General features: G+C 44.0%; 1 protein-coding gene across 1 annotated transcript in view; it reads left to right on the top strand.

Annotated features, from left to right (window-relative positions):
• ADCY5 (adenylate cyclase 5) overlaps window positions 1–27158 on the top strand; it is a 307462-nt gene that overhangs the window by 229903 nt on the left and 50401 nt on the right. Inside the window, exons 6-8 of the mRNA XM_019480224.2 lie at window positions 2299–2457; window positions 3231–3372; window positions 15906–16046. Coding sequence (XP_019335769.2) covers window positions 2299–2457; window positions 3231–3372; window positions 15906–16046 — 442 coding nt within the window. The remainder of the gene's footprint in view (window positions 1–2298; window positions 2458–3230; window positions 3373–15905; window positions 16047–27158) is intronic.

Here is a 27158-nt window from a genome sequence, read left to right on the forward strand (position 1 = left end):
TTTACATTCCTGTTTTAATTCCTTTGCTGCCTCAGGAGCTGATCTTGCAAGGACTGAACTCATTTAAACTGAAATCAGTGTGAACTGTGGACACTTGATGCATTATAGGTTGGGGCTTTTATTCGCTATTCCCAGCTTTGATCAGATCCGTTAATATAAAAGGCTACGAATAAATGTCCTTAGAGTTGGACAGTACAGCACCTACCTCACACAGGCAGCTGGAGCAATACTTGGAAGCTAGACTTTTATTTATGTAAGTGTCTTTAAGACAGCAAGAGGAAAAAACCAACAGCTAACTTCTCAGTGATCACCATTCACCAACAAGCTGAGGGAGGGTTAAGCTAAGACCCCAGGATAAGCCCCAGGACCCAGGATAAGACCCCAGGATAATGTCAGGTGTTTGCCATTTAGAAATGCATTGGGTATTATTTTTAAACACATTGGGGCAGTGTTCAGATCTGTCTGCTTGTCTAGCACTGGAAATAGTGAGCCTTCAGTCCAGGCTGAAATGTCCAAGTGCCATTGCAATGCACCCCACAACATTTTATGGAACTGCTGTTATTTTCACACACGCAGCACTTGCCTCTTTCCCCAGAATCAATCAACCCCTTAATTTGGGGTGCATGTATGAAGCAGGGAATCTGGTTTTCTCATTGGGATAGAAACACCCTGCTTTGATTTCTGCTCCACAGCGTAGCACCCCCTGCATTACTAATTCAGGCAGCTAACAGGGTCATTTGCCTTAATGGCTCATTGTTATTCACTTCAGAGGTGTTAATGATCAATTCTCACTTTTAATAGTCTTGATGTTCCGCTAATCAAGCTATCCCTTTAAATGGCATTTTGCTGTACTGGTCTCTCTTCCTATTTTATAGCCTTGAAGACTCTTTAGCGCTTTTCAGAATCATAGATTTTGAAAAGCCTTCAGCTAGGCTTTCAGCTTCAGTTAAGCAGGAAAGGGAGCATGAGTCATCTGGAGATTAGCCTCTGTCCCTGCTGTACACAGGCATAACTCTGAATAAACCTTTTTTTTCTTCCTTCTGCCTTGCAAAAACAAGGTACATATTATATTCCAGGGCATGTTGCATACACAAACATATGGTATTTGATCCACTGTTGCTGCTAAGCCCAGAGTGCAAGATGTTACTGTTTTGGCTGTGTACATGCATTCAAATACTCTGGGATAATTCTCCAAGGTTTGCTGTCCCAGTAGAGAAACTTACCCAGAACTGCGCATACAGACATTTGAATGAGGTCCCAAAGAGAAGAGAGCATGCACGGATCATAGAAAGCGAGGGTTTGAAGGGACCTCAGGAGGTCACATCTAGTCCAGCCCCCTGCTCAAAGCAGGACCAGCCCCAACTACATCATCCCAGCCAAGGTTTTGTCACATCAGCCTACTCTCCAAGTACCCTTGAGCGCCTTGCGTCCAGCCCCATGGACTTGTACATGTCCAGCTTTTCTAAATAGTCTATAACCTGTTCTTTCACCACCCAGGGCTGCTCACTTTCTTCCCAAACTGTGCTTCCCAGTGCTCTGCTCTTCTCGTATAGAGTGTGGTCTTGATGAGGGTATTGGACACTTTGTACCCACATCCCAATACAACTTCCATGTGCACAGCTCTTAACTTTTGCCCTTAAAGGGCAAAGCCTGCAAAGTATTCCAGTGATCACTTTGGGAGCAAACTGAGTATTCAAGGCTCTGTTAAAATTAGCATCTGAGTGCTTGTAGCTAACCATTTGCAGTGACTGCAGTAGGTGTGGTTCTCTGGTTTAGTGCTAGGACTGCAGCTGCAAACCTGGTTCAGGGTTTCCAACTGCTGTGGGTATTTCACACACGTATCGCATTTCATCTGTAGAAGACGTGATGCTTGGTGCCATTCAGACAAATTAAGAGCTCTGAAATCATTTCCTTTTTTTCTTTGCAACATGCTATTACTTTTAATGAGGTTCTGAGAGCTGGCAGGTTATGTCCAGCTTTGGTATGGACTCAGAGCCCATTGCTTATTCCTTTCACCACCCCAAAGAATTTTTCCATGAGTTCCGAACTTGCGGCCAAGTCGAGAGTACATGGACTTGCTCCAAGGACACCCCTATCTAATTAGTACTCTGCCTGCCTAGCCAGGCTAGCCTGTCTGTTTTGTGTCATTAATAGTATTATGAATAAGCAGCACTGCTTGGGTACATTTGAATCATTTCTAGGGAATCGTGGATTTTGCATTTTGGGGGTCAAGCTGTGTCACCGGGCATGGGCATGTGGTTCTCAGTGACTTCCTTCTTTTCCTGTATCTCTTTTCAGATTGGTCCGGGAGGTGACAGGAGTCAATGTGAATATGAGGGTTGGGATCCACAGTGGGAGAGTTCACTGTGGGGTCTTGGGCCTCCGGAAATGGCAATTTGATGTGTGGTCTAATGATGTCACACTAGCCAATCACATGGAAGCAGGAGGCAAAGCCGGGTAAGTTTGCTTCATCAAAGCTATTGTATCAGTCCCCATGCAGTTTTGCTTTGGACACCTGGAGCCAAAGGGATATGTTCTAAGTTTCTCTGTCTTTCTGTGTCATTAAAAATTCATTTTAATACAGATCCTGAATTTTACATTTGTTACCTGTGCTGGCTAGATTATTCTCTTCCACCCTACACACAGTAAGTGTGTCAAAGCTCAAGATGGGCATATTAGAACTGGCAAAGAAATGATATCATCTTCTATGTAATTCTAGCGAGTTTTAGATTGGCATAAGCTAATAGATTTCCATGTGGACATGAGCAAACAGAGTCATGGGTAGACATGCAACTTTCTGCTAATATTACATGTGCTGAACAGCATCCCTCTTTAGATCACTGTTTTATAAGAAATCCAAAATGAACACCCCTGTTCATTACCCATGGGATGAAAGGAACAGTAGCTTCCCCATGAGGTCATTATTCTACTTGCCCTTCTGCATTTCCCATCCTCTACAAGGAAAGAATAAAAAGCCTAATAAAGGCCGTGCTGTTTGTTTTGCATATGTGGTTAAGATCCATGCAGTACAAAAAGCTAGAAGGGCTTCAGTATATATGGCATGTTCTTGCATACACCCATGTCCTGGTTATATGCATGTACCAAAGCATGGCTTCTGAGCAAACATGCCTGCTATGTGTTAGGGAGAATGAATCAGAAGAGCAAATGGCTCTTTTGTAGCAAAGGAGATGTCTAATAAACTATGGACTCTGTTTGTCTTTTATCTTAAGGCGAATCCATATAACAAAAGCAACTTTGAATTATCTCAATGGAGACTACGAGGTGGAGCTGGGTTTTGGAGGGGAACGCAACGCTTACCTCAAGGAACATAGTATTGAGACCTTCCTGATTGTACGGTGCAGCCAGAAACGGGTAAGAGCAAAGCAACTGGTTTAGGTGTGTTCGCCAGGTAGACAGACATCCACCAATCCACTGATGAAGCCTGATAACCAGGCTTTCCTGGCCAATGGAAATTCGCCAAGAGCAACATAATCCTCTAACAGTAAAGGACGCGTGTTAAAAACTTCCTCTCTCACCCTTTTCTTGGCTTCCCAGCCTAGACGCATGTTTAGGCTGAAGTAGTGAAAGAAAGGGAAGAAGTACCACAGTGTCCTTTGCACACACAGTTTGTGTACCAAACCCAGTTTAGCTACATTGAGAAACTTGGCCTTAACCCTTTTTAGTTCAAGGTTCTCTCTTTGAAAGGCCCTGAATTGGAGATGAATGAAACCACTGCAGTAGATTTGAAAATCCTTGACTTTCTGAAAAGTCATGGACAAGCTTCAAAGTTTAATACTGGTGCTGGCCCCTGAGATAAACCACAGCCTCATTTCAAAACAGCCCCAAACTTTGGGACTTCTCTGCTGATTCAAAAGGGAAGGCTGCCCTTCAATTAAGGCACAGTTCTAGCTAGGACACGTGAGATCTATTCCCAGCTCTACTATAGATTTGCTGTCTTGCCTCATGAAATCTCTTGACCTATCTGTACCTCTGTTACCCCTTTTATCCTCACTCCTGTTTCATAAACATGGTTATTGTGAGGTTAAGTGTATCAATGATTGACATGCTTATGTGACCATTCACCAAGTTGTTAGGTGAATGACTACTCTCCCTCTTCAAAAATAGCTTGAAGAGCATCTGTCACCTTTTCCTGGGAGAATAGAAACCTCAAATCTCCTTAATGAGCAGTGTGCAAAAAATCTCTTAAGAAAATCCATTTTCATCTGTTAAGGGGAGAAGCTAATGTTTTGTATCTACTTATAAAATACATTTTGCTAATGACTGCCAGTTCTCAGAAGAGGGTTAGAGCTTTCAGGATACAATAATTATATTGTGACATGACATGACTGCCTGTAAGTGACCACACTTAAGTGCTTGAAGTGTTTATACTTCAACGTTGCTCAGTGCATGGAGACGGCAGGACACAGATGGATGCAGAGGGGATGCAGTGGTGCACCCGCACACCAGTGTCTGACCATGAGGCAGGAGCAGCAGCCCAGGACTAAGTCTTGAAGAAAGTAAGCATTTTCCTCTCCTCCTTCACCTGCTGCTGCCGGTGTCTTGCTGTTCCTGGGACAAGGGAAACCCCTGTTTTGCCCCAGCTGGGCTAGGCAGGGGCTTGGTTCAGCTGAGGAGACTGGAGTAGTGTACATTTGGGTTCCCTTTCCCTATGCCTGTTATTGAGCTGGCAGGGACACTCGGGGGGAGCAGGCAATGAGAGGGAGCCTGCTTGTCCATCGCTGCTGCTGGTGTCCGGGGCTGTGTCCAGCTCCCCTCCCCCCCTGAGACAGCGGGGACACTAGCAGACTGAGAGAGGAGGGATGGGGACATGCCTCTGAGCCCAGAGCGAAAGGGACGGGGAGGATACTTATTTTCTTCAGGACTTACAGTTCCCAGCTGCTGCTCCCCAGGCATGGTCTGTCCACCCATGGTGCAGAGAAGTAGAGGACAGAGGCTGGGAGCAGGGGAAGCAGCCGTCCCTGCAGCAATGGTTGCTGCTCCCACACCCCCCTTCATAAAATCCCAAATTCATTTCTGATGGGGCAAAACACCCGTCTGGTGAAGGGCCTATGCCTGAGGGAACAACATGGATTGACTTGTTAAATCTGGAGAACACATTCACCTGTTGCCAGAAGAGGGATGTTGGTCCTTCAAAGAGCATTCAAACCTTCTTCCACTGCTGAGGAAACTGTAGGAGACCTATCAACGCCAGTGACCCAGTGCACAGGCCACTGATGACTCAGTTTGTGACGAAGCCCTGCTTTCTGATTAAGCTTTCTGGTTCTCTCATATACTTTTTCTGTGACTTTGAATAACTCCCCAGATCTCTCTGGCCAGGTACTGACATTACACTTTTACCAGTGTAAGTGATCCGAAACCTGGCTGTACCCGTAACAGAATAGAAGTTTGACACACAGATGGGTTTAAAAATGGTGCAACCTCATGTAAGATTTGCACCCCCCCACCCCCCGTGTAACTTAAATCGATTCTGCCTCGGGCTTTTTGAATGCTTCTGTCTAGCCCCTGTGCCTTGGTCCCCCATGCATAACACAGGGATGGCATTTTCAGTCCATCTCTCCTTTGGCTGCCTTACCTACATAGATTGCCAGTTCATTTATGGAGTTCAGTGCAGTGGGGCCTCTGCACCGTACTGCTACTGCTAATAGAATTTGCCCCTTGGGATGCAAAAGAATGTAATAGTAGGACTCTCAACACGCCCATGGGCTAGGAAATTATTAAACTTAGAAGGAGAAATTCAGGCATTAAGTGACTTTGCAAGGTCACACAGATTAGTGTTCAAGGAAGCCCTGTGTCCTGAAACCCAGTCCTCACAATTCAAATTTCCTTGCTTCTGCTCATTTACAGGAGTTTATTTTTAGGGAATTGTAGCTTTTAGGTTGTAACTACTTATGAATCTTTCAAAGCTCCATCTCCATATTTTAAAAATTCATTTTAATATAATAAAAAGTTGCCTGCAGTGAAAAGCGTTTTCCCTTTCCTCACTTTCATCCCACATAACTTTTGGTTAGACGATGGAGAAAGGTCTAGTATTTGAGCTGTGCTTCCATTCCTGCTGTGTTTAACTGCTTACTTGAGTGTGATTTATTTGGTGAGGTTTTTATTTGAGTCTGTTCCAGGAACCTCTATAAAACGTACACTGAATTTAGTAACGGGTTCCTGTGAATCGTGTCTGGGTTCCTGTTGTTCACACGGTGCGTGGCATTCTGTTCGCAAAGCACACTCTGTATTAACAAAACAGACGTGTGGCCCTAGTTACCACTGCCTTTCATCTGAGCTGAAGATGCGAGTCCTCCATGGCAGAGTTCAGTGCAAACTCCCCCCACCCTTCACTGCTCAACTAGCATACTTCTATCTGGATCTCCAGGTTACCTTCTAGGACTGTAAGAGAATAGATCTGCTCGTTTCCTTGGCCTTACAGCTGAGGCTGCCTACAGGAAGGGCCAGACTTAGCTGTGCTACTCTGGAGTCAGGCAGAAGGTAGGGAAGAGTGGCACCTTAAAGACTGACTGATTCGGGGAGAGACGAGTTGTCTTAGGCAACAGCCTACTTCATCAGATGTAGACTCATAAAAAGAAAGGATTTTTAGCAGAAGCCACCTTTGGGAGCCTGTTTTCAGCCAAGGAGCTGCCTCTGATCCCCCAGCCTCCCAGCTCTGGAGCTGTCTGCAGGAAGGAAGCAGAGAGGGGGAGCGATCTGCCGGCTGGTATTTGCCCAGTGTGAGCTGGAGGGGTGGGGGGCTAGGGAGGGGCCACCACTGCACCCACCCACCCTCCAGTTGAGGCTGGCCAAACCCCAGATTGTGCCACAAATTAGTTCTAGGGAACACAAGTTTCCTAAAGTGCTCTTAAGTGGAGAGCCATCATCTGATCTCTCATTTATTGTGGGTTAATTTGTTGCACAATCAGGCACTTTAAAAGCACTCTGCAGCCATGTATGCATGCCACAGCACAGCTGTGGAGTGACAAATGTATTTGCATGACAAATATAACTTCTGTCTGCGCCCTTTGTTACTTGGGCTCTTATGCTTTGCAAGATTGTGACGCTCCTGCAGCACCTGGTTTGATGTGATATCTGGTGGTCTTTCTTTTCAACTCTACTGTCTGTAAGCCACCTCAAGCGAGCCTGAACTAGAGTCCTTATCCAACATCAGTAGGTAGTACCAGCCAACTGCTTCCAACTGATGGCAGAAGTTCATCCTTTTAGCATTGAAGGCTCCATGCCCCAAGCCTGCTGTTAGCCAAAGGGAGATCAGTTACGTTCATGTCAGGCTTCACAATTATTATTTTGCCAGAAACCACGTATTCCTTGAGTTGCTGTATTTATAGTGTAGGTAGTGCTTTCCTTTTCAATGGTTCATGACTTCCTGAAAAATTACATTGTGGAGCTGATATTTCTTCTGCCTGGGCACAGCTTTTTGGAAAGCTTGAATTTCAAACAGGCCTCACAGCTGTGTATTTGGATTAAACCAATCAGTGCATAAACATATACCTGGCTTTTGTAGAGGTGCACTCCTGAACCCAGCAATTACTTTGACCTACAGTGTTTGCTTATAAGTGGGATAAGCGAGAGTTCTTTCTCGTGCATTTCTTCCTCTCTTTTAGAAAAAGGATATTCTATATAGAAAGCCTTGGGTGAATGCAACGAGAATGTAGATGCAGAAAGCCAGGGAAAATAATAAGCCAGAATTTCAGCTAATTAAGGTGCACAAGTGAGGACCTAATTTACATAGAGTTGCTGTGATGGGAAGTGCAAACCCACCCAACTTGCATATGGAAATGGACCAATTATCTATTTACATGAGTAATTTTCCGGTTCACTTGGGTGCACTTACGCTGTCTGCTTATCCAGCCCATAACTCCCACAGCCACGGCAACTCAGCAGTGTCAGGAGTACAGATTAACGCACAAAATTTAACAGCCCTCGCTGTGATAGCAATTCTACTTGCTTGTTGCCATGGGGAATCATAACTTTGAATTCCCTGCCTTTTTGTTTGTTTGACTTTGCAGCCATTAAATGAATTCTTTGCATTAATGTAGTTTTCTCTGGTACTGAATAAATAGGGGGAACATATCTATTTGTATGTCAGAGACCAGCTCTTTCTTTGAAAATAGTTGTATTAAAAGGATGCCATCAACTTGAATTTATTTTAAATTGATTTTCTGAAGAAGTAACTCTTTTTGATAAAGCAGCCTTGTTTAAAAAAAAAAAGAAAGGAAGGAAGGAAAAGCACCCACAGGATTGAAAAATTACATAGAGAGAGACTTTTTGCTTCCCTTTCAGTTGCTGCTGTTTTAAACACTTCCTCGCTGAGGTTTTGCAAAAGCTTGTGCCTGAATCTCTATTATACCAGTGCAACATGCCCCGAGCAAAGGGAGATGAAAGCTACAACCTTTAGATATTAAGATTTTGAAGAAGACATTCAGAACATGAAGCAAGTGAAAGTGATGCAGAGTCAGTCTGAGCTTTCAAGGAGCCCCAAACAATAGCTCTTAAGCAAATGGGACAGTTCACACCTGGGTGGAGGGTGATATGTCAGATAATGTGTATGTTGGTGTTGCTAACAATTTCACTGCTTGTAAGAAAGTCATATTTGTGTTAATGGTTGTGATGGTGACAGCAGACATGAGCTTTTCCCCTAGGAGGATTAGGAGGCACAAAGGTGGAGCAGCTTGGAAGATGCATAAATATAGAGCATTTAGGGCAAATTGGAGTATTCATTGTCCTGACTTGAGGCTCACACCTCAACTTTTGGGAACACCACCATATGAACACGAGACAAGCACTGATAATGGTGATAAGTTTGTGTGCTGACTGTGCATTCAGTACATTGTGGCTAGGGACTAATATTCAAAAAGTCTGAGCCTTTATTGATTCAACCTTCGCAGGTTAGTCTAACCTGGCTAGGCTGAACCGATTTGTAACCCCACAGACACTCTCTCTGGACTGAGGAAGTTCGGACACATGCCTGCAGTGGCTCAGGCTAGAAGCCAGGGGGCACTAAAGCCGCCTTCCCTTCCCTTCTACAGTGCTGAGCTGAGGGGCGGGGGCGTGGCCAGGCCCTGGCAGGACCTCTGATTAGGGTTGTCTGCCTGCACCATCCCAGGCTTTTCCCTGATGGCTACTCAAAGGGTGGGAGTGTTGACAAACCCCATTCCCCACCTAGCACTCTGGGGCAAGAGGGGGTGTGCAGTGCATGCATCTGTTGATAATACAGAGCTTTTCAACCTCCCTCTCCCTGCTTCTTTATACTGTCTGCAGCAAACTGACAGGCAAGCAAGCCAGCAGGGAGCTGATAACACCCCATTAACAAAACAATAGCCTCTCTACATTAGTTCAAACTCTTCTTAAACAGCTTACCAGCTGACCTGTTGATTAGCTCCAAAAAGCCCTAAGCAGTCACTGTTCTGTCTGCCTGTCCCAGTGAAATTGGAGACACACACACACAGATGACTGTTGGCATTAGCTAGCATATCACATACCTAGGGTCCGTGGGGCTGGGGGCTGCACTGTGGGAGGGAGGGAGAGATCCTTGCTTGAGCAGTGGGGGGGGGTGGGTAGGACAAGGGGAAGCCAGCTGTGGCTGCTGTCTCTGCTAGAGCCCTGGGCAGGGAGCAGAGAGGAGAGGCCAGCCCTGCTGTGGAGCAGAGAGCCCCACCCAGCCCAGAGAGCATGCTGGGATGCTGGAGGAGTCTGGTTTACCTTAAACCAGCCAGGAGTCTAGGACAGGCATTCCATAAACTGGTCTGGACCAAATCAGTTAACTCTGATACTACATTCAGCCAGGTTTATCTCAAACAGATTTCAGCCATTTTCCAACTGGGTTATATGCACTGAACATCTGTTCTGTTACAGGTTTAAACCAGTTTCTGATCACTTACACCAGTGTATGTGTAATGTCTGGCCCTAGCCCAGGTGTACAAAGCCAGCAAAGATGTTTGTTTTTCCTCTAATCTCTGTCAAAAATTGTAGAAGTAGATGTTTTTTGTAGTAAGAGCAGGTACATTGTATTCAGAAGGAAAAGCTGATGCTGGCCTTTTAAGTCTGTAATAGGCCAAGCACATTCTGGTTATGAGAGAGGAAAACAACTTTCATTCTTTTCTATTAGTGTTCAAGAACGCCGTGCAGCTGAACAAACAGAACAGTCATTACAATGTTGTGCATGCGACTCTTCTAAAACCATCATCAGTCTAGTGCCATGATTCTTAGATTTAATGAACTTTATCACAACTCGTCTGGGTTTTGTTCCCCTAGGTTTAGCTGTGTGATGGCACTGATCATATATTGCTGTCAGAAATACAGTTCATATGCTAACAGGACATGAGGACATTTAAGGAGCAGGGTACAGCTAAGTTAGGAATGCGTAGCCTGGGCCATATGTTTCAGTGCTGAAAACGCATCACTCAATCCTTAAAAATCCTTTTTTAAAGGATCCTTAATCCTGTCGAGTAAGAGACTCTGGGCTGGGGAATTGTAATTGCTCACCCTAGGATGATCTTTGCTGTTTCTGTCATTTTGCTATGGAATTATTATAGCCCCATGAGTGGGAAATGGTGATGAAAAATGAAAATGCCATAAAATCTCCAGGTCTGAGATTCACCACCAGCCCAGATTTTGAAAAATTCCCACACCATCTTCTGGAGTTGATCTGAATTAAATTAGAAAAGTCTCATTTCTGTCTGAAACTTTTTTACCTCCTGTTATTATCATTAAGATCCCAGATTAGTAGAAGTAAAAAAAAATCTTCAGAATTTTCCCAGTTTGCTTATGCATTGAAGAGTAGGTTGTGCGGTCACTCTCCCCGTGTCGTCAATTCATGAGGAAGAAAGAAACTCACTGAATTGATCCATAAACATTTACTGAGAAATAGAAAAGCACTTAATTTTTAAAGCAGCTTCTCAAACGAGAACATACCGTTCAGAGAGTGTTCTGTCACAAACCCAGATTTCAGAAATGAATCAATTTGAAAAAAAAATCAAGGTGGACAAGTTCTTTTTCAATAAGTGTTACAATTAGCAGCGAAGTCCACTAGTCTAGTGTAAGGTTCTGTAAAAGTACAATCGTACCAAATGCAAAATATGCCACCAGAGGGTTTGACTGAAAAACTTTGCTCCACACTATTTTTTTATCTGAGTGCAAACAGCACTAAAGACATGGCTTAAAATCCAGAATAAACCATCATAAGGGGAAAAGCACTGCAAGGGTTCTCTCCATTTTTTATTATGTTAATGGTGCCGTGAGGTCATGGTTATAAATTAACCTCAGAGGTATGTGTTAACCAGTTTCTTTTGGCCTTGCTTCAACCCATATCCAGCAATAAGCATGCATCTACCCTACGAGGTCTTTTATTCTCTTCAAGCAGTTGACGTAAAGTAAATGTAGTTGATGGCTATCTGGCCTTAATTGAAACCGGAGGCAAATGGACAGTTTACTGATTAGCTGAGATGACTTATTTTATCTGCCTTAGTTTTGGTTCTAAAGCTTTGCTTATAACCAGGGATCCTGGTTTTCTCTGATTTTAAAAAATCCCCAATTTTTGGTTAAAAAAAATAACACCAAATCCACATTTTTCCAGGACTTAAATGAAATGACACTATATATATGCACATATTAGCGGTGTTTCATTTAACTGACAGAAAAATGTGTAATTGGGGTTACTTTTTCTTAACTGAAAAGTGGAGATTTTTTTAAATCAGAGAAAACCCTGCTTATAACTGAGCTTACTATGGCTCACTTCCTACTGAAATGTTTTTAACCGTTAGGGGAAACTTGTTGCATATATCTTTTCTTTTTTTAATCTAAATCGTCTATTGATATAAAGGCATTTATAATGTAACCAGATAGCTCTCTGTTTATAGGTCCCCCGATTAATTTTAGTGGCTGGCTGTTTTGATTGCTATTGCTGAAAAACCTGTCTCTAAGCTGTAATAAAATGTACAGACAATGTCACTCTTATTATCTGGAGCAATATATATTTATTTAGCTGTAAATTGCTAGTCTGTGGTTCTGGCATCAGGTGATGTATCAATTCCATAACAAAAGGGAATGCATCTAGAGCCCCACAAATGATTATGCAGATAGAAAAGTCACGGCACTTCTTGGTTTTTCCTTCTTGAAACAATAAGTGTCACAGCATACTTGTGTATTTTTAGAAAATCCAGCTCTCTTGGAGGTTATCCAGTGTTCCTCTAATGATTGCTAATGTGGAGTTCATGGGGCACAAAGTGTTCACTTTTCCAGCTCTCATAGATTGAAAGCTGCTAGTTTGATGCAGGTAAGGAGCAAGAGTGATAGTTATGAGGTTTGTTTTCTCCCCACTTGACTCTCTGTGGTTTTAGCAGTCAAACTCTGCCACCCCTCGCTCTCTATTTGGCAATGGCATACAATTTCCTTTACATTTTGCAATAGATCTGAGAGTAGTGCTCTTGAGGCCGAGGGAATAGGGTCTAAAGCAGTTCCTCAGTATTACCCTAGCACATTGGAGCCCTCAAATGCGGCCTCAGGCTTTAACGACCACGAGTAGTTCCTTTCCAACAGCTATTAAAGATGGCCACTGCAACCAACTGCCAGTTAGCACCGATGTCGGGATTCCCAGCAGTCCAAGAGACACAAGGACAAGAACTGTCTACTCGCACGGCAGTACAGGGTCCCTCGTGTTGGGAGTAACCTCTCCACATTCAGCGCTCTCCAGTGTTGTGTTGGAGAGCATTTTCTCTGTGACTCTCCCCCCACTAGGTAGATATCTTCATTTCCCATGAATGCCAATCTGACAGTTTTCCCCCGTTTATTACATAATGCTTTTATTTCTTCATTTTTTTCAGTAAAGTACAACAGTTGAATTCTCTGGTTACCATGGCTACAGTACAAGTTTTGTGACGTTGACAGCTACAGTAGTTTGTGAATGCATCAGCAACCACGAACTACTAAGGACAGGGGAATTTATGGAGAGAAATAGAGACCAACTTACATTATTATTCAAAACTTAAATTGAACCAGGCTCAGTGAGATTGAGGAAAAAAAATGTGGTTTGCTCTTTAAATTGTTCTGATATTTGAGCACTTCTGTGGTTTTAACCAGCTGTGAGAGCCAAGATAATCAACCAACTACTTTAGCCTGTTCTGCTGGTTCTACTCCGCTAGGAAATCTAATGAAAAAAGAAGTCAATTGTACAAGCTAATAAGCAGTCGCATTTTTGGATAAGTGTTCCAACTGAACTCCCAGGCTTTTCAGGGTTTTCCTGTCTCCACAGAAGTTTATGGGAACTGCTACCCTTTTGGCTTTTTTTTTTTTTTTTAAAGCCTGCATGCAACTAACTCATGCAGGCTCTGATGAACATACCTTCTTTTGCAGTCCATGCCTGAATAAAGGCTTCTGGATCTGACCTTGCGCAAGTCACTTGTGGGTCTGTTAGAACAGGTGCTCAAGAAAGGTCAGAGAAAATCCTGTATGGGGAAAAAAAGCAATTCTTTGCATTAGTTAGGAAACACATTCAAAGGAGACAACTCAGGGGAGTATTCTCTTGCTCTGCTACACTAGGTGCTTCTTTATTTAGTGTTGATGAGATGAGTGAGGTCTTTAATCAGTCAAGCCTGAAGCATAGACCAGAACCAGATTTCAAAGTTATCTCCTACTGCCAAAGCAAATGCCCCTGAGATATCAGGGAAGGTTTGGTCAGAGACCTAAGTTACAGTTGATGTTGAAAAGGAGAAAATGCCTTACATCACACTGTGCACTATTGTTATTCCTATCACTTATACAGTGACAGGGCAGACCCAAGGGAGGGGGGTGCACGGGTGCCTTTGCACACCCCTTTGATTCCTACTCCACTGAAAGTTAAAAGCCAACTGCCTCGCAGTGGCAGCAGCATTTCTGCTCAGACAGGGTTCAGGGAGTCACCTGACTACATGGCTCAATATAATCTACCTGATCCCTTCTAAACTCTTCTTTCCACAGGTGTTAATGAACCCCCCCCTTTTAATGGTCTTGATGCCCTACTAATCAAGCTAGCCTTTCTTCTACCATTCGGCTGTTTGTTAGCTGCTCCTGGCGAAGAAGCACCTATTTCACAGTCTTCCAGATTAGTTTTTTAACTCATTCCATTGATGTTATATTTATTTTTGCTCCTTAAACTGAATAATATAGCCCTTGGCCCTAGCACATTGGTAAAGCTTCCAGTTTATTTTAAATTATTTTTATAGTTAAATATGTGGGAGGGTTTTATATGTGATGGTACACCTCACCACCTGCACCCCTTCCTTTCAAAACTCTGGATCCACCCATGTACAGTGAAGTACTTGGCAAACTTTAAGTATTCCTTGTGTCTCCTGTGGGAAACATCCCTTGGGAAACTGAAATGGAGGAAGCGATCTGCTCAAAACTTCAGAGGAAAGCAGTGTCACAACCAGAATTAAAACCTGGTTTCTGTTCTACTACCCCTCTGTTTGTCCTTTCAAGAGTAAATGCACTGCTTCTTGTTGCAGGACATCCCCAGCAGAGCCTCTCAACCTAAAACTACAGATCGTCATCTAAAATAACAGTTTTCACAGATGTCAAGCTTGTTTGATAATAACTTTTTCATTGGGCCAACTATATAGTTGGAACATGTGTTAGACAAAATGCCCCCCTGAGATACCTACCCAATTTCTACATCAGTGCTTCCCAAACTTCCTCAGCATGACCCTTCCTAAGCATGGCCCCTCACTCCCAACCCGCAGCCCCCTGCCCACCCCAGCAGTGCCCAAGCCCCAGCTGCCACCCGCAGAAGGCAGAGGCTGCTGCACCCAGAGCCTGGCTTTCTCCCTCACCCATGGGCAGCGCTGCTGAAGCAGAGCCCATGGGCAGGAGAGGGTGCGAGCTGCCTGCTGCAGGCCTGGGGCTTTCCATCCTTCTGCCCTCTTCCTGGGGGGCTCCATGACCCAGTGGGCAGGACCCAGTGTGGGAGGGAGGGAGCACTGCACCACCATGGCTGCCAAGCTGACATGCCCCCTGCTTACCTGGCAGCAGGTTGGTCACAACTCAGCACCACCACTGCTGCCATGCCTCACTTTGGTGGCCATGGTGGTGCAGCACTCCCTCCTACAATGGGTCCCACCTGCTGGACCACAGAGATGGCTCCTGCCCGGAGATGGTCCAGCCTGGCTGCGGTCCTGCACCCTGCTGTTGGTGCAGAAATCTCAGGGGGCACATTTATCACTCCCTCATCTGCTGATGTTGCGAGCCCATTTGGGGTCGCAACCCACAGTTTGGGATCTGCTGTTCTACATGCTCTTTAAAGTCACTAAGTATTTTGTTGCCATCAAGTCAGAGTGGGTGAAAAGATTTATTAGTAGGGACCTATCGAATTCACAAATGTGCGATTTTTGCTGAAACCGTGAATTTGTACGGGCTCTGTGAAAAATGGCAGGCTCTGCAATTTTGGCCAGCTCACTGCAAAAAGAAAAAAAAAATTAAAAACATTATGACAAGCAGAGAGTTTGGAGCACAGGAGGGAAGGGGCAGAGAGGAGGAGGGGTGGGATGGGGTGGGGCTGCTCACAGCAGGAGGCATGGAGCCTGCCTGCAGCCTCTGTGCCTCTTGCTGCGAGCAGCACTGCCCTGCCCACCCCCAGCCTTGTTCCCTGCAAAACTGGCCAGCCACCTCCTTGAGTTTGGTTGACCCCTACTTATAAGCCACCTTTGCAAAATTGTCCCTGTATACTTGCAAGGACAGGAAATAAAAAGTTTAGTAAATTAATGAGTAGATGCATGCTACTTATAGTAACCATCCATTAAAGTGAACAATGCATGGGCTAACACAAGTCATAAATGACCAGAAGTGGAAGGGTGTGAAGAATGACTGCCATGTTAATGATTCAGATATATTCTGCAATTCTCTTGTCTTTGTTGTAGAAAGATGAGAAAGCGACGATTGCCAAGATGAACCGACAGCGCGCGAATTCCATCAGTCACAACCCACCACCCTGGGGAGTAGATCGTTCTTTTTACAGCCATCTCGGTGCTCATCAAGTTTCCAAGGAGATGAAGAGAATGGTAAAGATGTTTTGCTTTATGGAATATTTAATGTTACTGTTATGTGTATAGTAACATGAGAAAGTATGGTGCCTTGCTGAATAATAGTAAATGGTCTGTGGAGCCCCAGGGAGTTTACAATCTACTGGCCTGTCCTACACACCCTTTCTTTTGGGCATGGTGAATTTTACTTTGATTTCAGAAGGAGCTTGAACAGTAGTAATTGGCACCTGTGGGCACAAGAATGTGTGAGATCAGGCCCTAGGGCACTTACACACATGCAGCAAGTCCGCTCTGACATGCTGGAAATCCAGCATGTTGGAGCAGACTCAAGTGATTAACTGAGTCTGCTGGAGCACATAATTGATGTGCCTGGCGCTGCATCGGGTACAGTTGTATAAGTGGCACAGCATGCGTTAGAGGTGAAAAAATGGCGGGCACTGTGCTTTGAATTAAAACACATTCAATGTGCTTTAGCTCAAAGTTCACCACCACCATTTTCTCAGCGCTGAAATATGCTGCGCTGCTTATACACCTGCACTTGATTCAGCACTAGGCACTTTTAATTATTACAAATCGCTAATTAAAAGCACCCAGCTCTGTATCAGGAACACATGTGAAACTCTGACAGGTTGGGCGAGATGGGTATGCCTTCTACTGAATACATTTAGAAATTAAGTACTGAAAATGTAGAAAAGGGCAGTTTCCTCCCCCCTCTGCCAGTCTCTTACACGGTTTAATACAGGGGTCGGCATCATTTTTGGTCAGAGTGCCAAAATCACCCCAACCTCCACCCACACCTCGACTTGGTATACCAGAGATGGGGGAAGTGCAAGGCTGAGGACGCTGCATGCACACCTCTGGATGGATGGCAAGGAACGGGTCAAGGTTGCGCTGCCCCAGCACCCTTCCATGCCATGTACTGCAAGCTACATGTGTACCCACTGCCATGGAAAGTAGCCTCCTGGCTACTTTCCACAGCTGGCCCAGGCTCTGGGCAGCTGTAGCAGGTGGCTGGAAGGCTGCAAACAGCTGTGCCAGGTTCTGCAGCCCCAGCACTGGCTCTGTGGCAGTTGTGCATGCACTGCTGGGTGGATGGCAGAGGAGGAGCCAGGGTTGTGCTGCCCCAGCCCCTTCCCTGCTGTGTGCTGTGAGCCATGTGTGCATCTGCACCACCATGGAACTGGTGCTGGGGCTCCGGAGGCCAGTGCAGCTGTCTGCAACCTCCTGGCTGCCTGTCGCAGGCTCTGGGCAGCTGTAGCAGGTGGCTAGACAGCTGCAAACATCTGTGCCCAGCTCTGCAGCCCTGGCACCGGCTCCATGGCAGTGGCAGCTGTACATGTGCCTCTGAGCAGATGGTGGGGGAGGAGCCAGGGTTGTGCTGCCCCAGGCCCCTTCCCAGCCATGTGCCCAGAGGTGCATGCATAGCTGCTGCAGCCACAAAACTGGTGTCAGGGTTGCGGAGCCCTGTGCAGGTCTTTGCAGCCTCCCAGCTGCAGCCAACCCAGACTCTGGGCATATGCTGGAAGAAGCTGCCCTGTGTTTGGGCTGGCTGTGGTGTGCCGAGGAAAATAGCCTTGCATGCCATGCTCTGGCATGTGTGCTGGGGGTTTGCCGATCCCTGGTTTAATACCTGCCATTTTTTTCTCAGTTTCATTGCTATGGCTCAGTTCTGTACACATCCAGGAAGGAAAGTTATGTCTTCAAGCTCATTGGTCTCCAGAGTCCCTGCTAAATGGAGTCCTTAAGACTTTTAACTCTCCCAAGGAAACGTGGGAGCTCTGTCCCTGGTATCATTAAGATTGCTATGTGTCTACCTCTTAGGAATGCACTCCAAAGCATACAAAATAATTGACCTATGGTAACATGCTGTCCTCTATTTTCTTCCCTTCCTTTTTTCTAATTGAAACTCAGTATCTAGTTGGTTGCTAACTCAACTTCTCAACAGAACAATGCTGCCCGTATGTTGTTTGAGAGCACTCCTTATGACTCATTTCAGGCAAGGGTGGAGATGTGATCTTTATTTCCCTGGGTTCCTGAAAGAAAGATGAGGGGAAAAAGAGAATCTTTCATTTTAATAAGCAATTCATAATAATAATACTTAGCATTTTCATAGTAATTTACATCATCGCATTGCTTTGTGAGCATTAGTTAATTACTCTTTAATGAAGCTTTTTAAAAGAAATGAATTTCTTTTAAATATTCTACCTATCTAGTTAATTTAGGGCAAAATTAAAATTGTGCTTCAGTTAAACATGCATCCGTCTCTCAGATTATGGGTAATGGCACAATCATTTGGGAACTGCAAATTATATACAGTTAATCACTTTGCATATGCAGTATGTGGCTGCGTTGCCAACTCAGAACTCATTTTTGAAACTGCGGTGCATGCTGAATTATTGGAGAATTAATGTTTCCTCCATAGCATGACTGAGTATGATTGAGGGCCTCTGTTTCTACAGTGGCTCATCGTGCTGTACTGGAATTGCATGTACAAAAACTACATTAAAAAACCATCACTAACAATACAACATCAAGCGCCCAAAAATAAAGAAATGCCCTAAGGAAGCGTGTCTGACCCAGACTTTAAAGGAAAAGCGTGCTTGAGCCGTAGATTGGAGAAGCCTACTCCATTTCTCTGTGGAATTGCGTGGGCACAGCCTTGTCACATGGAGAAGTTGGCAGCAGCTTGATCATGCTCGGTGGGGAAGGAACCTGAAGGGTTTTAGTGGTTCGGGTCTAAGTTTCTACTGAGCAAGTGCAAACGGCAGTTTTTCAGAGCTTTATAATTCCACTCGAGTTAGGCAGGTTTTCACCAGGACAGCAAGTGGCACCTGGCTATTTCCTACCATACTTCAAGTCCCTGCTCCAGAGCAAGAGGACACTAGAGCTGTTGAGAGGCTCACCAGATTTCCTTATTGTAGGCCTAACAATGTGTTCTTCCTTATCCTTGCTCCCAGAAATAGCTGAGCCCTTTGCCTGAAATATTCTAATTGCAAGTGAAGAAAGTTTTGAAACCAAGCGTGTTTGGCGTAAGTCTAAGCAACTGAAAACAGGGTCTTATACTGAAAAGTCATCTTAAATATAGCACAGTGCTGTTCAGCCTGTCTTTACATTTCACTTCAGAATATGCAAGCTTAATCTGTTCATATTGACATAATAATATTGTTTTGTACTGGGAATACTCCTTCCCCAAACTGTTCAGATGCAATTCCACAAAGTAGGAATATGAACTGAGCATCTTATTGTGTCGGCTTTTCAATAGTGGGGACACAATAGGCATGACATTATTAGAGGATCTTAATCAAGCTAGTGTGTAATTATTATACAATTTTATTTTTTTTTGGATTGGCTTTTAAAGGGTTCTTGCAGCCTGTTCAGAAACAAGGAGTGAGCATGCCAAGTGCTATTATGCTTCATGTTGTTAATTACAGTTTGCCATGTCTAGCTCGTTGTTCAGATGGAAAAACATAATTATTTATTGAAATATCAAGCTGGGAGTGAAAAACTTCACTGCCTGTTGCTTGTGGGTGGAGGAGGTTTCTGGGAATGAGGGAAGATGGTGTGAATTTATTATTCCTTTTTACAGCTTCCTACCTGTCTTTGCATTAGTATATACCGTCTAGAAAGTCTGCAGCTCCGAAATGCTTCCCTGGGTACTCATTTTTGTTGCCTATAGTAACAATACTTCTTGGTTACACTGATGGAAAAGGTTCATTTCAGAGGTTGCCACCATCTGCAGCTGCATGTCAGACTCGCTCCTCAACACCGGTTTGAATCTGACTCATTTGTGCGGTGTTATTCTCAGTATGTTTTTGTTTCCTTCACTATTGCTTTTACATAATACTTTCCTAGTAGCATTTTTTTATCAGATGCTATAGTCAAAACTATAACTTGAGTTAGTCCATAGGGAATTGCATTTGAATGTCCCCAAAGTAGGTATTTTATTGTTTCAATCACGGGCAGAATTTTCCCTGTTCATTGCCATTTTTTTTTTCTGCAACTTCTTCAGTTACTTCTTTTTGGGGGGGTTTGTACATGCAATGTGGGCAGTCCAGTAATGTGTGCATTATAATATAATGGCTGCAAAATATATGTTTATGTTTATTATGTGTACGCTGTATATATGTGTATGCAGAGTCTCATTTTTTCCCGAGCCATGCAGTCCAGTTTGCTGTGCTCGCAAGCAACCATGAAATAAAGTATTTCTTCAAAAGGAGCCATAAGAGTATCTACTTTGGCTTGTATCGCACACCAATCCACAAAGCACCTGGTTTAAAAAAATAAACCTTTCACTGTGCCCCAGCAAGAACGCAGAAGACAAAGACGCCATCAGTACCTTTTCCAGTCCCAAAGCAGGCAGTTTATTAGGTAAAATATGCTGAGGTGGTCCTAATAAGTGGACAGTAGTTACTGCTGAGCTGACTCGGAGGCAATTCCTTCCCAACCCCAAATCTGATTACTGGTTTTTACCATAAGTATCCAGGCAAGGCCCAGTAGCCAGGCACCTGAGAGGTTTCTTGGTACCATATGCTATGGTGTGCTGGTACTCCTAACTGTCCATCTCTAGCCAGGGTCAATGTCCAGTGCTTCAAAAGAGAGCAGTACAAGAGAAAAAAAGAAAAAAAAAAAAAAACACCCAGAAGCCAAATTATGTTTTCCAGGAGAGGGACAAAAAGAAATCTTCCTCACCCTTAGAGGTTATTAGCAGAAACCTTAAAGCATGCAATTACCTAACATCTCCCAGAAATGCAAGCAATCCATATGGTGATCAGTATTCCTTATAGTATATCTCACACTCTTATTACTCCAAGGGTGCCCCCATCAGTTGTACTATCTCTTCTGTAAACGTATGCCCCATCTTGAAAGCAGTTCAGGTTCCTTTCTTCCACATTGTTCCAGAACTTTATTCCTCTAATAGTAAAAAAAACTTCTAATTTCCAGTCTAAATTTACTTGTAAACAGTTTTAACCTATTTATTTTTGTAGCAATATTGTCATTTAATCTAAATACCTCTTCTTTTTCCTTGATGTCCACCTACTGACTGTCCCTTATAAGGAGTACTTGTAACCCCTGCAACCTTCATTTTGCTAAACCAGACAAGAAGGTCGTTTCTCCATCCCTTATTCATTCTAGTGGCCCTTATCTGTGGCTGTTCCCATTTAAATTCAGTTTCTTTAAAAGCAGATGATCAAAACTGAACAGACCTTTCTAAATGGGGCACCTTTCTAAATAGGCCTTATACAGTGGTAATAATGGATCGGTGTCATCTAAAACTACCTTGCTTAAACCACCCTTGAGCTGCATTAGCTTCTACTGTCATCACACTGGGCACATCTGCACAAGACACTTTAATGCACAGTAGCCTAATAACACTGCACAGTAGCATACTGGTCAAAAACTGTGCTAATACGCTACCGTGCAGTGTGAGGCTAGTGCACAGTCACAAAAGAACCATGCGCTGGCACTACTGCGCAATGGTGCAAGTTCCTGCACGTTTAGTTAGTACTTCATTAAGCAAGTACTAAACTAAACGCACGGTAACTAGTGGGCACTAATGAACATGTAGATGTGTAGATGAGCCCACTGATCGCTTAAGATCATTAACCAGTTACACTCAAGTCCCTTTGTTGTCGCCAACCTGAGCCTGCTGTTCATAGCAGTATCTTTTTGCTAGTTCCTTTGTGCATGACTGAGCTTCACGCTGTTAAAATTCATACCATTTGTATTATTCCATGTCCCAAGGTTGTATGATTCTTCCTAAATGTTGATCTGATCCACCTCCATATTGACAACTTTGTCTCTTCTGCAAATATCCTAAGTACACATCTAATTCTTACCTCCAAATCACGGATTAAACAGGATGTGTGTACAGATACCTGAGAAATTCCACCTGTAATCTCTCTTGAATCTAACTTCCCTTTCAGTATAACCCACTGTGGTCTTTCTTTGCCATCTTGTAGTTACAGTATTAATCCCCATTTTCTCCATCTTAACCAGTTTTCCATCTGGCACATTATCAAAAACTTTGCTTAACTCTAGGTAGCTTAGGTCTACTGCATTGCCTATATCAGAGAAGTCGATTATTCTGTCATAGACTCGTTTGATGCAATGTTTCTCAGATAAAAGCGTATTATACTCTATCCTATTTTCTGTTTTATCTCCAAGTTCTTGGTGCCTATGAAGGAGGAGGTAAAATAATTCAGCTGGGAACTTGTTAAACTGAAGATCCAAAGGTCTCTCGTTCAAAAAAAGATGCATAATGATACTGCAGTATAGCACAAAAAGACCTGGGGATATAGCGGATCACCAGCTGAATGAGTAAACAGTGTAATACTGTTGTAAAAACAAAAAATCAATTGGTAGCATACCGGGATGTATTAACAGCAGTTTTGTATGCAAGGCCCCTAGGAAGGGATTCTTCCACGCTCTCTGGCATTGGCAACACCTCCCCTAGAGTACAGCGTTCAGTTTTGGCCACTGTGGTTCAATATAGATATGAACAAATTCGAAATAACCCAGTGAAGAGCCACAACAATGAATAGAGGTAGAGCAAACTTGACATGAGGAAAAGGTTAGAAGGTGCTGGTAATAAATCGTTCCCCTTCTGTAGAGAGCAGAATGCAAGAGGGGAAATTTAAGTTATATAATAGCAAGACATTTTTAGCTATTGGAGATTAGCACAGCAGCAAATCAGAGAAAGTCTGGGAAACGGGTGCCATGAGAAGTACCTTCTTGCCCCTAAAAAAAAGGCAGCAGGCCAAAAAATAAAGAGTCAGACTCTGCTTCACTTTCTCCATTCGTACACACTACAGTAAAGCTCGTTCTGCCTCTTTTCCCTTAATGGGTCTGTGGTAGTGCCTGCGATGCCACTGTCAGTACAGTGTAGGGTTCTCTCACTCCTGTTAATTAGCCAAAGCAAACGACTTGGAAGACATCTGGACACGATCAGCATTGTGACTGTATGGAAGGCCAGATGAGCTGGAGCACACCAGCGGTGCTGCTTTCAGATGCTTTCTATTTTTGTTGCGCTCTCAGCAATTTTGTCTTTCTTAAACAAGAGGAGCAGATCCAGCGGTGAATCAGTGTTGCTTTGTGAACAAGCTTTCTTTTTCCGTTGTTTGGGATATACACAAAGAGTACAATCCCTGCTGTTCAGCATTACACAGCCTCATATTTCTCAATGTTTGCTTCTCAGGTTTAATTCTCAACTGAAGGCAGTTAATAGGAAAAGTCGAGAACTGCAGCGCCCAGCCTTTTTGCCCTGTGGGCTGGATGACCAGCTCCAGGTCGGTCTGCAGGCTGGATCCAGTCTTTGGGCCTGATCCGGCATGCAGGGCAGGTGCGGCAGGGGTCTGATCCCAGAAACAGCCTGTCTGGGACCTGATTTCTCCATGCAAGGCTGACCTGGCTGGAGCAGATCCAGCCCTGTGGGGCTTTTGGTAGTGAAGAAATCACTGCTCCCCTGCTGCCAAATTTCCAGACCCATGGGCTGAATGACACAGCTCTATGGGCTGGATCTGACCGGCAGGTTGAAAACCCCCGGTCTAGAATATAGAAAAGGGAATTGGAGATCGTCAAGGAATATAAATGGAAAAGGCAAATATTATTTTGGGAGGCAGTGGTGTGACTACCAGGGTTCTGCACCTGAATAGATCGTATGAGAGAGCCTAAGGGCTCTTGGAGAGCTAGGACTTGACAAAGCAGAAGTCTGCTCAGCCTCTAGAAACCAACAGCATGAAGTGCATTGTGGCATTGGCTCCCAAGTGCTTATGTTTCTCTTACGCTGCCTGAAGTAAAACTGCCTCACACAAGCAGCAGGAGAAGTTGTGTTTGAGTTAGAGCTGGGTCCCTTTAAGCCCTTGTAGGCAAGAGCAAGCCAGATTGATTGCCCACCGTCTCTGAAGTCCAGGCAGTTCCCCTTTGTTGCTTCAATTAGATAGATGGTCTCACATTAAGAAGTTTGGGAATGAAAGCCATGTGGATGTGAGCTTGTGTGTGCTTCCATAACAAATTCACAGTTCAGCTGATTTAAGCATTTAATTTGGCTCAGCTCAGGATTGTGCAGAAGCTATATAAAGCCTGGGTTTTGTCAGAGCTCAGCTGGGAAGCAGGCATGTGATGACTTGGGTGGCTTTTTAAACCAAGACTTCACACACTGGTTTTTTTGCACATCAGTGGGTGGGTGAGATGTTAAAGTTGAGCAAACTGGGTGGGAAGATTTGCATGCTCCAGATTTCAGCCCTGCATATGGGGCTTATAGCAAGCAGACCCCAGATCCCTAGCTCCACAACAAGAACTTCACCTTCTAAAGATGTCCTAGGCCTTGTTCTACCAAAGGGAAGTGATGAGCAACTCCTGAAAGCGTGCAGCACCCCTAATACCCAACTTGACCTGTTGGGCATTGGGTTTTCTCAGAAGACGTGCAGCATCTTGCCAGAATTGGCCTGGAGAGGCAGACTTTAGAGGTTTACTTCAATACAGTTACTGTTCTGTTGACCCACTGCTATTACGTCCTGGTATGGTTACTTGGGTTTTGAGAGGTAGTTAACTATGTTAGTCTGAAATCAGTCAGAAGGCAGGGTAGATATATGCACCTTTATAGACTAACTAAATAAGATATGTAGATATTTAGGTTTTGTAGGCAAATGGGGAACAAATTGGGAGTACAAAAATGAGGGTATCTCATTTTAATTTTGACTTAGCGATGTGCAAGTTTTATGTTTACTTCTGGAAATAGTAGCATGTTACTACATAACTGAAACAAAGCCCAATATGATTTCATGACCACTTAGAAGAGTCTACTAAAAGTTTAGAGTAGCGAACTAAAAAAAAAAAAAGTGTGTGTGTGTATGTGTGTGTGTTTGGGGTGGGGGTGGGAATAGTAATGTAAAAAGTAACATGTTCTGCCCTCAGTTATACTCATTTGACTTCTGGTTGCATTTGGGTTTTTCTGTGTATCCAAGAGCAAGGTGTACTTCCAAATATTTGATTTGGATTTCGTATCCCAGTAAAACAGCACTTGCACAGCTGTGTAACAGTTCAGCCATAAAACAAAATACCTCGTGTCTCGGATAGGGTTACTCAAACAGCTGTCTGCGTATTGCACAAGTAAACGCAGCCAATTCCCACCACACCTTGTTTCCAAAGTGCCATTAAAATGGCAGACTCTCCCATAATTTTAATTTCCCTGAAAGAAGGTGGAGGGCTCAAAGGAATACATTCCTGTCGTATTATTCTCACAAATCATTCTATTTCAATAACTCATTTTAAGGAGGTGCAAAAAGAGTTTGACAAATTCTTCTCTCACACCAGTGCACCCTCATTGAAGGCACGGGGATTTGTTCTGTTGGTAAAAGCTCTTGTTAGAATCAAATATATCATTACTCTCTTCTCTAGCAATCATCCATTAATCAAACCCTGTAAGGAGTCACGCTGACATGAGTGGAGTTAGGCTGAGGTAGCTGAAAGGGGAACGTGACCCTCTGTTTTATTTCAGAACATTTAAATCTTTTTGTAATATGATTAAATGTAATAGTAGGAAAATGTCTGGCAGCCTAGTTTAGCCTAATTTTTCTGTGTTTTTATATTGCACACTATCACTCTGGTGTATAAACGGAGAGGAAATCTCTGAGCTAATTGCTCTAGTCTTTTTATAGATGGCTCTTTAGGAAGCTAGCATACCCCAAGAAAACCTCTTCCCAGTTGCACCAGTACAGTGGCATGAGTATGTCAGAGAGTGGACTATGACCTAGTACCTATGACCCACGTTATTCTTCACGGCAGTGGCATTTAAAGAAACAATCCCATATAGGTTAGATGGGATAACATATCATAGTATAAAAGGGTCTTAAATATAAAATTGGTTTTTCCGGTTGATGAAGCGCTGTAATCAGCCTGAATTATGGGGGGAGGTTATTTTGGTTTGTTTTTTAATAGAATTAAAAAGCAGCCTTCCTTTTGCATATATTTAATATGCAGAAACTGATGCTGTGGAGCTGCTTTTCGTAGATTATGTACTTCAGGGCATTAAATGTTTCATAGAATCATAGAGAAGGGCTGGAAGGGATCTCTGGCGAGGCAGGATCATCCCTATCCAAACCATCCTATATAATCCATAATCTAAACTCTGCATAAAACTACTATCAACCCTGACATAACACAGACCTAACACAGACCTGCCAAAACTGAATCAGGGAACCACGACAGCCAACATCCTGCTTCTATTAAATGTTTGCAGGAAAGGATCTGTCCATTCTTGTTTTTGCTTGGAAATGTTGGGAGCACAGGAATGCTGCTTCATGGCTCCAGATCATTTTGCCTGTTAAACAAACCCAGTGTAAAATACTCAGTATCCTACAACAGTATCGCTAAAACTAGTATTTACAGAATGCATCGAAAGCTTGACCTGTTGGTACTCAGAAAAACTTCTGGGTCACGTCCACACAACTGTGGACATTTGGTCCCCCAGGGACAACTAGCAGCGGCACACCTTGTGCCACCACTGGTTGTCCCTGGGAAACACCTGCGCCACGCGCCCTCTGGCACACGGCAAGTTACCCCAGATCGGGTAGGGGAGGCTGGGGCCAGCACTGGGCTGCCCCTGGCCGCCTTACCTGGCATCCTAGGGGTCTCCTGGGGCTGCAGCCACAGCAATCCTGCTGCTCAGAGCCTGGCCAGCAGCCAGAGCATGGCTCCACCCAGCCCAGCTCTGGTTTTGAGTGGCGCATGCTGCTGCCATGTGCGCTGCTCCACTTTTTTCTTTTAATATGGGTTTTTTGACCCTGGGTATCCAAGGGTCAAAAAAACCCCTTATACCTGAACATGTGGTATGTGGCACTGCAGGAGTGTCTGCAGTGCTGCGTACCGTGCGGCCACACTCATCTGGACGTGCCCTGATGTCAGCAGGAACTTTACTCAGAGACTAAATTAGGGTAAAATTGTGACATTTAAGTAGAAATGAATTCCAGGTATTTTTCAGCGGGGCGCTGGATTTGGATGCTAGACTCTTCAGGGTGTTGAACCTTCTGGGAGGTTTGACCTACTTCCCACAGATGCTTAGCAGCTGCGGTTGGCATTTAATGGGTGTAGTTGACTTAGAAATTGAGCTCAGCATGTGTCTCATGTTTTTGG

This window comes from Alligator mississippiensis, chromosome 4 (genome assembly GCF_030867095.1).
Source record: "Alligator mississippiensis isolate rAllMis1 chromosome 4, rAllMis1, whole genome shotgun sequence".
NCBI classification, from domain to species: Eukaryota; Metazoa; Chordata; order Crocodylia; family Alligatoridae; genus Alligator; species Alligator mississippiensis.